This window comes from Panthera tigris, chromosome B4 (genome assembly GCF_018350195.1).
Source record: "Panthera tigris isolate Pti1 chromosome B4, P.tigris_Pti1_mat1.1, whole genome shotgun sequence".
In the NCBI taxonomy this organism is placed as follows: domain Eukaryota; kingdom Metazoa; phylum Chordata; class Mammalia; order Carnivora; family Felidae; genus Panthera; species Panthera tigris.
In genome coordinates this window covers 34,886,237-34,901,995 of record NC_056666.1, presented here as the reverse complement: position 1 = coordinate 34,901,995, position 15,759 = coordinate 34,886,237, and the positions used below count along the sequence as shown (strand labels likewise).

Below are 15,759 nucleotides of genomic sequence, written 5' to 3'. Positions count from 1 at the left end.
GTGGGCGATATAAGGAGAGGTTAATAAAAAAAAAAATGCAGGAAGGTTTAAGGAAGTCAACAAGGGATAGCACAGTATCCTAGAGATAGCACCTATAGACCTGCTGGAAGAACCTGATGGACAAAGTGAGAGAGCAGTTTCCATAAGTCAGAGATGGTGGTCATGAGGAGAGGGTCATGTGACCAGACCTGTGGCCTTCAGCAATAGGATGCAGCCACTCTGTACCACCCTGAACATGCCACCAGGGAAATGAATACCCCAGCCTCACTTTCCTCAGGCTTCATAGACGTCCTGCTGGCACTCCCTATTGGTTGACCCAGCACAAAGCCCTAGTATAGGAGAGGTTGTTGTTTTTTTTACAAAGATCAGCCTTCTGTACTACAGGGCATAGCAGAAAGGGATGGAGGGTGTATCTGAAGGACAAACCCTCAAGATGTCCAGCATATTAGGAGTGCCCTTAAAACTCTGTGAAGATAGAAAGTGTTATTATAGTTCCATATTTAATACCACTAGGATCTGAAAGGGAGTCCAGAGAATTCTAATATAAAGACTCTGGCCTTGAGGAAAGTATAACTTAGGGAGATAAATCTAATACTTGTACAGCAAACTATAAGAAAAACAGATTAATTTAGTTGGTAATATTAGCAAATACTTACAGTACTTACCATTTTGTAAGGTTTTTATAAATATTATTTCACTTAATCCTTACTAGAACTTCATGAAATAAATAGTATCATTAACCTCTTTTTACATATAAGGGAACCTCAGAAAGGTTAAATAACTCACCAGAGTTTCATGGCTACGAGAGGGTGAAAATAGAACTTGAATTCACATTTTGATTTTAAATTCTCATGGATCCAAATGTTCCAGGAACTCAGAATAGGGGACTCAGTGACAGTAGGTGGTCCTGAAAAGCTCCACAAATGAGAACTGGGTCTCCAGTAATGGATGAAATTTGACTAGTTGAGGAGTCAGCACATTGTTTTTCTCTAAAAGACCAGTTAGTAATTATTTTAGGCTTTGCAGGCCACACAGAGCCTGTATTGCAACCACTCAGCTTTGCTGCTATAGTGTGAAAGCCACCATGAACATACATAAGCAAAAAAACATAGCTGTGTTCCAGTAAAACTTTATTTACAACGTCACTCCTCATCAGGGAAATACAAATAAAAACCACACTGAGATATCACCTCACACCAGTCAGAGTGGCTAAAATGAACAAATCAGGAGACTATAGATGCTGGAGAGGATGTGGAGAAAAGAGAACCCTCTTGCACTGTTGGTGGGAATGCAACACTGTTGCATTTGCCACTGTTGGTGGCAAACTGGTACAGCCACTCTGGAAAACAGTATGGAGGTTCTTCAAAAAATTAAAATAGACCTACCCTATGACCCAGCAATGACACTGCTAGGAATTTACCCAAGGGATACAGGAGTGCTGATGCACAGGGGCACTTGTACCCCAATGTTTATAGCAGCACTTTCAACAATAGCCAAATTATGGAAAGAACCCAAATGTCCATCAACTGATGAATGGGTAAACAAGTTGTGGTTTATATATACAATGGAATACTACTTGGCAATGAGAAAGAATGAAATATGGCCTTTTGTAACAACGTGGATGGAACTGGAGAATGTTATGCTAAGTGAAATAAGTCATACAGAGAAAGACAGATACCATATGTCTTCACTCTCATGTGGAGCCTAAGAAACTTAACAGAAGACCATGGGGGAGGGGAGGGGGGGAAAAGTTACAGAGAGGGAAGGAGGCAAACCATAAGAGACTCTTAAATACTGAAAACAAACTGAGGGTTGATGGGGGCGGGGGGGGGGGGAAGTGGGTGATGGACATTGAGGAGGGCACCTGTTGGGATGAGCACTGGGTGTTGTATGGAAACCAATTTGACAATAAATTTCATATTAAAAATTAAAAAAAAAACAAGCAGAAGTCTGGATTTGGCCCAAGGGCTATTGTTTCCTGACCCCTGAAATATGTGAAGAGGAGGTGGACAGGGTATGATCTATGATATATCTTCAAAAGCCCAGAGGTTAGAATAAAGATGGTACATTCAAGGGACAATGAGAGGGAGGCCCAACTTGGGCAGAGGATTTCTGCAGGAAGTAACAGGAAATAAGGATTAATCAATAGCATTTTAGTCAGATAGGGCTGCCCTAACAAAGTACCACAGATAAGGTGACTTTAACAACAGAACATTACTGTCTCACAGTTCTAGAAGCTAGAAATCCAAGATCAACATGTCACCAGGGTAGGTTTCTTTTGAGGGCCCTGAGGGAAGGGCCTACTCCAGGTCTCTCTCCATGGCTTATGGATGGCCATCTTCTCCCTGTGTCTTCACATTATCTTCTCTCTGTATGTCTCTGTGTCCAGATTTCTTCTTCTGATCAGCATACCAGTCATATTGGTTTGAACCTGCCATCATTGTATCATTTTAACTTAATTACTTCTTGAAAGACCCTTTCTGCCAATACAACTACACTCTGAGCTACAGGGGCTAGGACTTCATATGAATTTCTAAGGGGCACTCACAGCCATTACAGATAGCATGGAGCCAGATTACGGGGAGTTTTAGATTCCAGATTAGAGTCAGTGGGATAGGAAATTAGGAATCTTTTTGCATGTTAGCCATAATTCTGATTAGTAGTTTGAGAAAATGAATACTAATTATACCATTCATATACAAAAAAAGACAATAAAATGGGCATCTGCCAATTAAATAGCAAAGTAAATTGTTCAGTTCATACAAGAGTGCATGGAAGCCTGAGAAACTAGATCCTGGCAGTCTGGCAGACCCAGAATTCAGCCCATTGGCACCATACAGCACTGCACAGCACTGGAGAAGTTCAGGTTGGGTGAGAAATGCCTTCAGCTCTGTGGGCTTCTGACACCTCTGCCACTGCCTGGGATGTCTGGCCCTGAAACACCAACCCTCTCCCAACAAAAGGAGATAAATGATTGACAAAAGTTCATGAGTTCTCTGACCTTGGGTAATGAGATGAGTAGCTAAATTCCAAACTGAAAACCAAGCATTTCTCTGGGCAGATCTCAAGAGAGGCCAGCCATTCCTACTGAAAGTCACAACCGAACATTGCAAAACCCCATCCCTGGGACAGTGGGTGACCAAAGATTTTAGAACTAGGCAAATTTCTTCATCTCTCCTAGGTCCATTTTTCATTTCCTCACATGGATCTTTGCTCTAATGTCACTCAGTCTATTGTGATGCATAAAAATATCTGAGACAGACAGCCTCAAGAAGCAAGGCCAGATATTTTATGTGTGGATGGTTCTCCACATATCTCCCCCTAGCCTTGGGATAGGAAGGAAGGAGGGGAAAAAGGGAGGAGGAAAAAAACAGTAAAGGAAGAGATGCCTAAGAAGATATTGCTTACGGTTTCCTTTGTGTATTAATTGCTAAGTAACCATAGTGACTTTCTTTTTCTTTATCAAAACCAATGTTGCTCTTACTCTCAAACTTTGGTCAGAGCCCCTTCTGGAGTCATTTTTTATTTGTGTGGATGAGTATAGCCGTCTTTGAACACACTTATTGCATCATGATAGCTAAATTCGATCTAATTTTTTTTCTTACAGAAGACATGAATGCTAACACACTGGAACAACCTGGAGTAGATTTACCACTTGGTCATTTTTTTAAAGTAGTATAAGGAACTGACTGGAGACATTAGTCTTACAGAGAGCTTCTCTGTTGACCATAGTTTTGGAAAGCCTGGCCAGCTGATCTGTGCAGCCATGCTTTCAAAGCACTATCTTGTGTTTAATGGGAGATTCTTAAATTTTAGTAAACCTTCAGAGGGTTTGCAAAGCCAAATGTACCAGGAACTGTCGATCTTCACCATGGCTTAGATCTAGTGCTACTTTCCCAGCATGATTACCAGATTCAGATTATCCCACATAGAAAATGGCTTATTATAATCCCCCCAGTATCCACACAGCTTTTCTCCAAGTAGGTTGGGAGAAACATTGGTTACTGTGAAACAAGAACTGTGCACCTCCCTTGAAACATAGAAATCATCTACCAGGGACAGCTGGGTGGCTCAGTTGGTTAGGTATTCAACCCTTTATTTCAGCTCAGGTCATGATCTCAGGGTAGTGGGATCAAGCCCCACATTGAGCTCCACGTGGATATCATGCATGGAGCCTGCTTAAGATTCTCTCTCTCCTTCTGCCTCTCTGTCTCAAATTAAAAAAAAAATCTACCAAGTACTGTTCAAACAAGAGTTGCCACCAAAAGAAAATGTTTGGGGGAGAGAAGACATTAATTCAAGATGTAATCAGTTGGTGAGGTGGAGTCTACACAACTCATTGTAGTAGTTGTGATATTACTAAATGTGTAATTATGTTATCCACCACCTACAATGGCAGTTGTTAATTACTCTTCCAGGAAGATCTCATTTCTTTGGGAATCTTCTCAACAGAAGTCAAGGGACAGGATAGTCCAGAAACCCAGATTTGATCCATAGTACCTGCTAACGATGAAATTAGAAAGTTATAAAAGTAGCTTCCTCTCCCACATTCTTTCTCAGTATTCTCCTTACTAAATCCATTCAAAAAGTACATTTTATTCCACAGAGGGTATGTTGTTATGACACTGCAGATGAGCAGACATCAAGCTTCACTTCACAAGGCATATAGAGGGTTGCCTTTAGAGGAGAGGTGCCCTCAGGCACCAGGGTTCTTTGCCATCTTTTGGCCTTAGTTTCCAACCAATTCACTGTCTGAATGGCCAAAGAAGAGTCAGAGTCTCCAGCTCATCCATAGAATAAATATCTAACAATTATAATTCTCAACTTTCAACAGTTCGGACACTCAGATTTCAAGAAGGAATCCAAGTCTCTCTCTCTCTCTCTCTCTAGGGCAACAAATCCCTTAAAGAATCAACTGTGATCCTGCTGTCTAAGCCCTTAGAAATAGAAACACAAACTGCATTTTCACCCATCTTATTCTCTTAGGTATTTACAGGATAAACTGTCACAAATAGGTGCTAATATTAATATGTTAATGTATTGCTCCTTCCGAGTGAGATATTTTCATTTCAGCAAGGAACCTTCAGATATATGACTTGACCCAACAGAGCAGACCTAGCAGACACTACTGAACACTCTTAAGGGAGAGAATTTAGATGCTCTTCATATAACTTGCCAAACAGATGGCTGCCAACTTTGCCCATATGAGATACCAGCCCTGGTCAAATTCAGTTATACACTGAGTGACATGTATTTATCAAGCTCTATTGTTTTAAAAGTTATCATGCAGTTATTTCTGAAATCAAACAATATGGGACAGTACTCCTACCAAAGCCAGAAGCTGAATAATGCTTCTGTATAACAGGTCCCAATGTTCTGAGCTTTCCTTCACTGACCAAGTGTCTCTTGTTTCCCAAGACAACTGTGTGAACAAACTTGGTGACTGGCAGACTATGTTGACCCCTTTACACCTCCAAACAAAAGATCACTCATTATAAGATGCTTACTTCAGTGAATGTTATCATTATAAATTGAGACATATCTTCTGCTAGAAAGTAATTGGAACCAAGTCATTCATTTCAGTTCCTAACCGTCAGGGCTTTTCTTATATAGGATTTTTGAGAAGTGAGAAAAAATGCTACTGTTGTAAAGTGTCTGCTTATTCTAAGCTTTGTGTTTTAAAGATGTGTGTTTGGGACATGGCCCTTTACCTAGGTTAAAAATAAGCCTGACCCTTTTCAATCATGAACCAGTCTTCAGAATTCTCACTAACAAGCAACATTCAAGGATAGCCATTGAATGTGATCCAAGTTCCAGGGGAAGTGGATAAAATAAAGAAGCACCTAAAAACTTGGATAGACCTTCCTCTTCATGCCCTTTCCTGGAACTGATGGGACTAACTACCCATTTCTCATCAGGGCACATGCTTCCTTTCCTGAGTGGTAACAGATTTTCCACCTCATTAATAAGTTGTGACTAAGCCTCACTCACCACTGCTCCCCAGCAATCTCCATAGAGGCCTGGCAGAGGTGCAGTCAACACTAATTTTGTCAGAATGGGAAAATTCTCTTTCTCTGGAATTAGATAAAGCATTTGACATCCAGAACTCAAAGTCTGTTGCAGAATACAGAACTCCCCCTCTTCCATTTGTGGCAATCAGTGTTTTTACAATCTCCTTAGTACCTTCTTCTTCAACCAGAGCCCAGAGCCAAAAGAAGCTTACACAACTCTTCTCCCTTATACACCAAACTCCTCAAAAGACCACCCATTGACAAGCAACTGAGCAACTTATTTGCCTGTTTAAACTGATTGAAAGCAGATATGTATGTGTTGAATATGATCAGGCCTGAAGCACTTGGTGGATCTTTATTGAATGGGACTGAGTAGTTGAATTGGACAAAGGAACAAATAGATCCATGGATTGCTTTCCATCTGCAAGTGACATGATCTGGGTGTAAGTAGTAAGAGAGGGGTAGATCCACTACAGGTGGGGAAGAGGTCAAGTCACCTGGCTATTGGGTAAGAGTGACAGGGCACACCAATGCTGTAGTTTGATTTTAGCAGTTACCCCAGTGGAGCCTGTAAAAGAGGCACCTCCCTAGGGAGGCAGCAGGGCTGGGTGATAGCATCTCCTAGGAAACTCTTCCCTCAAAGCCACTAGCTAGATAGACCAGTGTAGACTGAAGCTTCTTCTGGAGTAATTCCTTCTCCTCAGGGTCCATCTTTTGTTTTGTGTCATTAATTCATGTAATTTGGGGTTTTGGTTCTATTTTGTTATGTTTTCTTGTGTGTTTTTGATTTATTGCTTTTTACAATTTTCTTAGTTTATGTTCAGGGATTAAAATGGATGTTCTATGTGAAAGCTGAGTTCCTTGTTTCTTTCTTTTGCCCGTGGCTGACTGCATGCTCTCTGTTGATGTCTTGTTCCTGGTCTTGACTCCATCTTGTCTGTGAAAGGAAGCACTCCAGCGGGCTTGCTTGATCAGAAGAAAGGGAAGTTTTCTTGGTTTAGTCACTCCACAGAAACCCATGGTAATGTTCCCCTGTGTTCTATGTGTGTAAATATGCATTGGTACATACCAGACTGGAGGGGAGGGTATTTTTCTTGATGGCTTGTGATACAGTGGTCCTGTATGTGTGTGTCTGTGTGTATGTGTGTGTGTCTGTGTGTGTGTGTGTAAGGGTATGGTAACCTTCCCCACTCAAATCCAGTGCCTTATCATCTCTTAATATGTATAAAGTCAGCAAACATGACTTTATACATGACAAAACAAACAGCAAAGCTGATTGCAGCAGCTATTCCTTTATGGAACCCTTCCTTTGGATAGTACCACCCAAGATTAAGGTCACTGTAAATGCCAACTTGATACTGATACAGGCAGTTCCTTGATTTAGAAGATGATATGGTTCCTCCTTAAAGCCCAGGCATACCCACTTCTAATTTGGTTGTCTTTCCAAGCCTAGCACCATCCCCATCATACTACTCCAGTAGCACAAAAGGGGCTCTCTGGGAGCAAAGTGTCTCAAAGTCAGAGCTCTATAACTTTAAAGAATGATGCCTGAAGAATTAAAGTAACCTTAGGTCAGAGAGGGCCAGAGATAGATGAAGTGAAAGAGTGAAGGCTCTTCAATTGTATGAAGGCTCTTCAATTGTATGAATGTATGTATGGATGTAACAAGGAACCTGACAAGCTCTGAAAGTGCTGTCTTCCCTGCTTACAGTGCTAAAACCATCCCTAAGGTCTGGCCTCACATACCAGCTCCCTCAGACATCAGGCTACAAAGGGAGTCTAAATGCTATAAAATTGAACACCATCATTTGGCTATTCACCATGCTCCTTTGATGCTTCCAGAGCCTTATTTGGCTATAAGAGCCCTGTCTTACGGTGTAGAGTGAGGAGTTGGTCAATAAGGGACAATTGAGATGAGCATGGTGAAGGGGGTCATGATACTTGTGCTTCCAACCAAGTCCTACTCCAAACCCACTGTGTGAATGTGAGAATCTCCCCTTCCCTGTTTTGTAAAGTGAAGGGAACAAGTTATAGCTGGGTAATATCTAAAGTCTCATCCAATGACAACCTTCTTTGAAATGGCATCCAGATTTCTTTTTACCCAACTGTATTAAAAGTGAATCCTAGGGTGGAGAGGTCAAACATATGGTAAGTCATGGGTTCCTATTTGTATCTTGCATGTTCCTGAAAGGAGTGTCTTCTCACCCACCCATCTTGTCTTCATCCAAAATAAAAGAACCTTGGAAATTTTCCATCCAACAACATTATCCATATAACCAGTAGAAGCTTCTCCTGGGCTGTGGTGGCCCCATGGCGATTTGTCACAAGGTGCCACATCACCTGATACCATACCCTCATTAACTGAAAATTCTGTGGCTGCTGAGGGTTAGTGATTTTCTCACCACATGAGGAGTTCTGTTCTGCAAGAAGAATGGAACCAGGACCAATGCTATAATGTTCTGAAGAACAAGGTTTACCAAAAATAAAACTTGTTGTGTCATATTAAAAGGGTAAGAAATGGTGAAGAAGAAGAATTCTCTTGAGAATTCTCTTGAGTAAAACTTTTATTTGGAATAGAGAATAATAATAAATGGCTTCTCTAAGCCACCACACTGGGTTGCAAGCTAGATGACTCCTGCTGCTCTGGAAATCTAGCCCACTGCTGCCTCGGGAAGAGAGTGTAGATTGACTGGACAGGTTGGCACCAGTGGAATTAGATGGTTTATATCCAAAGTCAGCCTGTTGGGATGGGAACGTCAGATTTACTGGAAGGGGAAATAATATCCCAACCTATCTTTAGTCTATCTTCAAGTCACATTTAAATTTAATTGGTGGATTCCACAGTTGTGATCCTCATTCTTGGTATCTGTAGTGCTAGTTTGAATCTTAGTACATGATTCTGGTAATAGCCATTTATTTCAAGCTCCCTATTTCAGGTATGGTCCTAGATACACCCAGTATGCACTACAAGACAGGGAGCAGTCTTCCACATCCATATAGTAGTTCATGAGGCAACAAAAACACCCTTTCTACAAATAAGCTGGATTCTAAATTTGGGGATGAAGCCCCTTAGAATTGATGGGTGGGGAAGAAAGCAAAATAAAATATTTTCATGAAAGCTCTTCTTTTTATGGTTAGTAGTGGATGCAAATAGAAAACTTTTCTATTGTAGGAAAAGGTAGAAAAGGATTCAGTGGTCACTGTTTTCAAGAAGCAAATGATCTTATCACCATATTTCCTCCCAAATCCTATGAGTTTGAGTGTCCTTGGCAGCAAAACTTACCCTAGACAAGCATCAGGCATGTTGGTCAAGGAAACCCCCAAAGTTGGCCATGGCACTGTTCACAGCAGCACCACTGTACCCCACTATTAGATGCTGCTCAGGCTTTCATCCTCCCAAGCAGCACACAGTCTTGGAATAGGGTGTTGTGCAAACTAATGCTCTTCTCTCCCCTTTCCTTCCCACCCTCAATGCCTTGCATCCCTTTGACTCTTATAGTGAGCATGCCCACAAGTGAGACCGAGTCTGTCAACACCGAAAACGTGGCTGGAGGTGACATCGAGGGAGAGAACTGCGGGGCCAGGCTGGCGTGAGTAGGCACGGAGAGCCCAGGGACTGGGGCTTTTCCAGGTGTGCGGGAAGGGATGCTGTGTCCTGAAATCACAATGGCTTGGCCCATCGTGGTTGAGGCAGAGGTCAGAGAAACATAAATCTCAAGTGGTGACTTGTGTGAGAAAAGACTGCCCTGGGTTGAGTATGGCTCCTAGGCAGGGGGAAGAGTCTTAACATTAAAGCCAGTCTCCAATTCTGCACTCCTGTAAGGGTCTGACTCATGGATTTCAAGCCCCTGTGCATTACATCAGTGAAATATCGAGTGGTGGGGGGTTAGAGGTGGCTCCAAAGTCTGTTTCTTCCCAGCCTCTCTCACCCCCTGTCACATGAGACACCTATGTGAGGGTCCCTGGGTCCTGCTGGTAAATGTGACCTGGAATAAGAGGATACAGGTAAGAAAATAACCTGGGAGCTAATAAACATGTTGGTCCTTATCTGCAACTCTAGTTACCCACCTAGTAAAGGGAAATAGAGATTCCTGAAGTGCAACCTTGAGTTATTGCAGAATTCGTCAGTGTTTAGCCTGGAACGTGGCCAGTCACCTCCTCCAAAAGCAGCTCCAGCCTAGATACCTATGACTTCCCTTTCCCTGGGTCAGACCCCAGGGCCTAGGCTTTGGTAAGTGACTGGCCCAGGACTGGGCCAGGTGCATAGAGGAACAGTTCACACATGAATTATCACAATCACCCATCTTAGTTTTATCTTAAAAATGGAAACCAGTAGTCCCTGGGAAATGTTCCTCCACCAAAGAATGAAGGGAAAAAATAGTTTAACTGCTAAAAATAAGCAAACTGCTGGTTCTGTTACCAGCATCTCAGCAGAGTCCAAAGATTAAAGTTATATTCTGTCAGGGATTCACATTGACCTTGGGAATGAGGCCTCATGGAACATTCGGGATCTGCTTTGGGAAGTGGAACTTACTCTTCTTGTTGACTTTGTGGTATAAGAACTGTAAACTCACCTTGGTCCCTGAAAAGCACTGCATGCAGAAGGCTCTGAGTAGGACCAGTCCCAAATAAAATTAGTTTCAAAATCATTCCATCAGTGAAACAGTATCTTATTTCACCCTTCATTCCTGAAATGACTCAATGGTGTGAGCAAACCCCAACACTTTTAAAAAGTTTCTCCATATATAAGTCTAAACAGAAGCCATGCCAGCCTTGAGAATGATCTCCAAGCCAAAGGAGAAGGGAAAAAAAGGCTTAAGAACAGACCAGCTCTTGCAACTTCTATTTCCAGGGTACACAGGGCCTTCAGTATCACTCACTCTGACAGTGGCACCAGGGAGTCTGCACTGCAGATTTCTCGGCATCATTGGGAAGCAATTATTGTCAAAATGTTGTTAAAATACGGGGCTAATTACATTTTTAAACAGCAGTCCAAGCCTTTCCCTTTTGGAACCATACAAAGCAAGCACTCAAGTTTTTGCAAATGGGTCCCAGCAAACCCTCTAAGTCTGTCAGGCCTTTCTCTGGTCTTTATAACATGGAGGACCCTGCAACTCCGGCTTTTAGGCATAGCCCAAGTTGCAGACCAGGAGGGACCAGGGGAGTTCCCAGCTCTAGGAAGCCACTTGAGAGTACATTTCAGGAGAGTATGGTGGCTCTGTTGGAGGGTGAATATGATTATCCTCCAGAGAGGGAAGCTGGCACCTCTAGTGTATCTGTCATTTCTTTGAGGACACATTCTGCAGGCTGGGAGAGCTCTGTAGAAATGGTTCCTATTATCCTTATGAATATCCACATTGATGCATCTGCTCTGTGCATATAAAATACCTAGACACAGTACCAGAACTATAATATATACCTAATAAATTATGGTCTTTCCACCATCTCTCTACTCACCCCACCCCACTCCTTGCCTCAGCCAACCATGGGATAAGACCACCAACATTCCTGGTGGGAAACACAGTGTGAGAACTGACTGGAGACTGAGACTGGGTCTTATGGGAAGGAGACAGTGAGGGTCTAGCATTTTTAAAGCTAAGAGTTAAAAGGCTTGTGTGGTTGGATGAGACCAGGATGAGAATTTATAGGCAGTGAGAAGGCCTGATGAAGATGAGGGGGTGGGGGCACAGAGAAAAAGGAACTACAGTATATTTTTGGGGGGAGAGGGAGGTGATTAAAAAGAAGGAGCCATCAAAGTTTGAAGACAGTAAGGATGTTGAAGTAGAATTTGAAGCAGGGTCCAACCGAGGGGCTTGCAGGTACTATGCAGGCAATAGGATATAGAGGTCCAAGGTGCAGCTGTGAACAGGGATGGAGCCACACACTTGAGGTCATCAGTATAAGAGCTATTAATGAGAGTATAGGACAAGGGTTGGTCGTAGAGGAATAGAGTCAGAAGGCCAAGGGCTGAACCGTGGGAACCTGACACACAGAAGAATAAGAACAAGTAAATGAAACAAATGAAGAGATGTTAAGGGAATAGACAGCAGCACTTGCCTGGAATCCATGGGAGAAAGAATTTCAAGAGAGAACTGTTTACTTGTACATTCATTCAAAGTGTGCCCAGCTTGGTTCTAAGTGATGGTGATACATAGCAGTAGAAAGATTGATATCATCTCATTGGAGTTTATAATCTGTGTGGAAGTGACATTAAACAAGTGAATAAGTCACTATAAACAAGGTAAGTGTTAAGAAGGAAAAGTATATTGTAGGGCTAATAACCGGTTAGACTGGCAACTTTTTTGAAGAATTAAATTTAAGCTGAGAAGTGAAGGGTGAAAACACATTATTGAAGTGAAGAGTAAGGAATAATGTTCCAGTCAAAGGCAACAGTGTGTTTCAAGGCCTTTGGATGGAAGAACTGAGAGGCCAGTGTGGTCAGGGCAGAGCATGCGGGGAGAGACAGGGAGTTGAGGCTGGAGATGGCATGTCCTGGTAGACCCCTTAATGATCTTTGTCTCTGTTACAAGACTGTGAGAAGTCATTGAATATGAGAAGTCACAAGAACATGGAGCTGGGTAGGGAGGTTGATTTGGTTTGTTTTGCATTCTTGAAGGATCACTTGGATGTGAGGAAAAGAATAGGTAGAAGCAATGCCAACACGGAAGCAGGCACACAGTAAAGCATCATCAGTAGCAATTACTGAGGTGTGAGGTGATGGTGGCTCAGGCTAGAGTCACATGTGGAGATTAAAAAGTGGTTGGGTTATTTGTGTGTTCTGGAGCCATACTCTATAAGACTTGTTTGTGGGAGTTGGAGTCTTAGAGAAGGAGAGGAGTGAGAATGAGCCAGTGTAGGGCACTTGCTCCAGAAGTGAGGCCATGGAAGGGAGAGAAGAAAATAAGATGGCAGAAAGGAAGGCAGCAGTGGCCAAGTAAGGGCTTGTAAACACTGGGACAATCTTTATGGCAAAGAAGAGGCCAGTGAAAGGGGAGGGTCTAAGGATGCCAGAATGGAAATGAGTGATTATTGGAAGGCATCGCCTAAAAGGGGAAGGTTGACTTCAAAGACGCAGTTGGAGACACAAGATTTACAAAGGAAGAAGGAGTTCCTTACCTCTGGGACTAATTGGAAGATAGAAAAAGAAACCTGGCATCAGCAGCCCTGAGGTCAAGTCTCAATCAGCCACCAACTAGCCATGTGACCTCAGCCAAAGCACCTCCCCTCTGAGTCTTGGTCTCTCCCTCTGGGACACAAAGGAGTTGTCCTGGTTGTTGGCTCAGAGTGCTGTTAGCAGAGGCCTAGGGCTCCTGGGAACCACCTGCAGGGGCTACTGCAGAAGGGGACCACTTTCACCTCTTTTACATATTGGGCTTCCATGTAAGATTTCATATGAATAAAACATTCTACAACTTGATAAATTGCAAACCATAGATCCAGGTGATATCTAAGGATCCCTTCCAAGCTCTCAAATTCTACAGTTCTATAACAAATATAAAATCCAAAATAGGCTCCAATGCAGAGTGAATGATAGGAGTCATACCAAATTATCTGTCATTTCATCACAGAAAGTGGGGGTTAGGTGTCTTAGGAACCTGAAGAACAGTACAGAGGTTTCAAACTAGTGAGTCACCAAGAGGTCACTAAAAGATTGCTGAGCATAGCATTGCTGAAGCCACAGTGGAGCCTGACATTGTAAATGTAAAGTCAGCCTCACAGAACAATTCAACATATTTTTTGGCAGGCTATGTGGCCCAGAAGCACTAAAAACAGAGAGTGGTGTGAACCAGGGTGGCAGTTTAGCAAGACAGGCAAAGTAGAAGTCCCAGGTACTGTGTGGAGAGCAAAATCAATATGACCCTGGGGCCAACCTGAGAACTGGAAGTTAAGCCTGACATTAACCTGAGAACCCTACAAGGGTGTGAATGATAGGGAAGACATAGTGAGGGCAAAGATTGGGTTCGGAGGAAGAGCAGGAGGATTAATAGAGAAGGTGACTGTCCAGAATGTGGAGTGACTGAGCTAAGCATCCAGTTGGAGCAGTGTTCTGTGATGACAAGGTCCATTACCCTTCTAGAAATAATATCTGTGAATGGTGTTGAAGTTGTGGAGTCCAGGAGGTTGAGTCAGATGTGTGTCAACCTGGATAGCGACCACTGTGCCATCTGACTTAGGTTAGAAGCAAATTGGGACAATTTAGGGAAATACTATTTCATACAGCAAGTAGTAAATATATGGTTCTCATTACTCTAGGAAGGAAAGGAAGTCTGAAATATAAATAGTTCCCAAGAAGTAAGTAGTTAAGCAAAACAAAAGGAGTTTGGATTTGTCTTCAATTTTGAAACTTAATATCAACAAAGAAAATCATGGCTTCCTAGAAGGTTTGTCTTGGAGGCCTGGGTAGAGAAAGTATCCTGGGTTGAAGGAACTTCAAGTCCAAACCAGTAGAATTGTTCTGATGGTCTTAAGCATGAGTTACTTTCTCCACCTTCCTGCTCTCCTTCAGGAAGCCATTTAAAACACAAGGTAGGGATTGTACCTCACTAGGATAACAATGATAGAAAAAGCCAAGAAGACTTCTAAGCAAGTTGTGCGTACCCCATTGGGGTTTGGAAGACCTCTACTGTTCTGAGGAATCTGAAGTGGTTTAAAAACCAGTGGAAGGAAGCAGGATTTACCACATGTCAGCCAGACCAGGGTGTGGACTGGTGCCATGGTACAAGGCACCCAGGTGCTCTGGTGCTTGCTTACTCACACAGTAGGACAGACCAGCCTTCCAAACCCTGAGCCAGCGGTTACTTCCCACAAGGTGAAGTTGCTGAGCAATGGGATCCCTCTGTTTTCATGAAGTGTGGTCCTACAGTTGTCTCCCACCTATAGGAGGGAGTATGGAGAAATTCAGACGCTTGGCCTTTACAGAGTTCTAACCTCAGCTCTCCAAGGACTGAAGTTTCCTTTGTCTCCAGGTGTTGCCACTTGAGCAGTACCCTCCCCATTTCTTAAGTAATATGATACTTAAAAGATAATGAACAATTCTGACGCAGTGAACCTAAAATTACATTCATAATCCCCTGAGAAGAGCAGCAACAATAATAGGCTTTGAGTGTGGTATCCAGGGTTATACATCAGGACTTGAAACTAAGTGGAAAGGAAAGTCCTACTCTATTTCCTCCTCTTCAGAATGTTCCAGAATGCCACAGAAGGACCCATAGCTTACCATGCTGGAACTAGGACTAGCACCTCATTTCAAACACCTCAGCTCTGATCCCCCTCTATGCCCACTCCCCAGAGTCATTTACCTGGGAGATACGATATTTGGTTTTAAGAACCCACTTTTGCTGATCCACTTGGACTGAGAGAGACCCTTACAGGAAAGAGCATGTGGTCTGCATTAAAGGACATCCTAGAGAGGATCACTGAGACATTTCTGAAAGAAGGCCTGGGGCCAGACCAGGTTCTGTAGACAGAGTCACAAGACTAAAGGCCGCGGTCATCCACTTTGGCTTATGCCTAACAGCAAGGAGAGTCAACTCTCCAAAAGTAAGCCTAGAGAAGACCCTGAAGGTCCCCAAGCTCAGCATGGCCTGCTGGAGAAGAGAGGACCCCAGATTCCCCAACACCCAATTAGCATCTGGAAAACATTTGTTTCTCCCATTAAACCGTGGCTCTAAATAAAAATGCTGTCCTTGGCTCCCGGTCCCCTTCCCACACACTTTGTTAACATGTGATTAAACACTCCAGCCCTAGC

The 15,759-nt window shown here is 42.9% G+C and overlaps 1 protein-coding gene across 1 annotated transcript in view; it reads left to right on the top strand.

Annotated features, from left to right (window-relative positions):
• The window catches only part of CACNA1C (calcium voltage-gated channel subunit alpha1 C), a 257,802-nt gene that overhangs the window by 101,611 nt on the left and 140,432 nt on the right, over positions 1-15,759 (top strand). The window contains exons 8-9 of the mRNA XM_042991494.1: positions 6,958-7,032; positions 9,511-9,601. Coding sequence (XP_042847428.1) covers positions 6,958-7,032; positions 9,511-9,601 — 166 coding nt within the window. The remainder of the gene's footprint in view (positions 1-6,957; positions 7,033-9,510; positions 9,602-15,759) is intronic.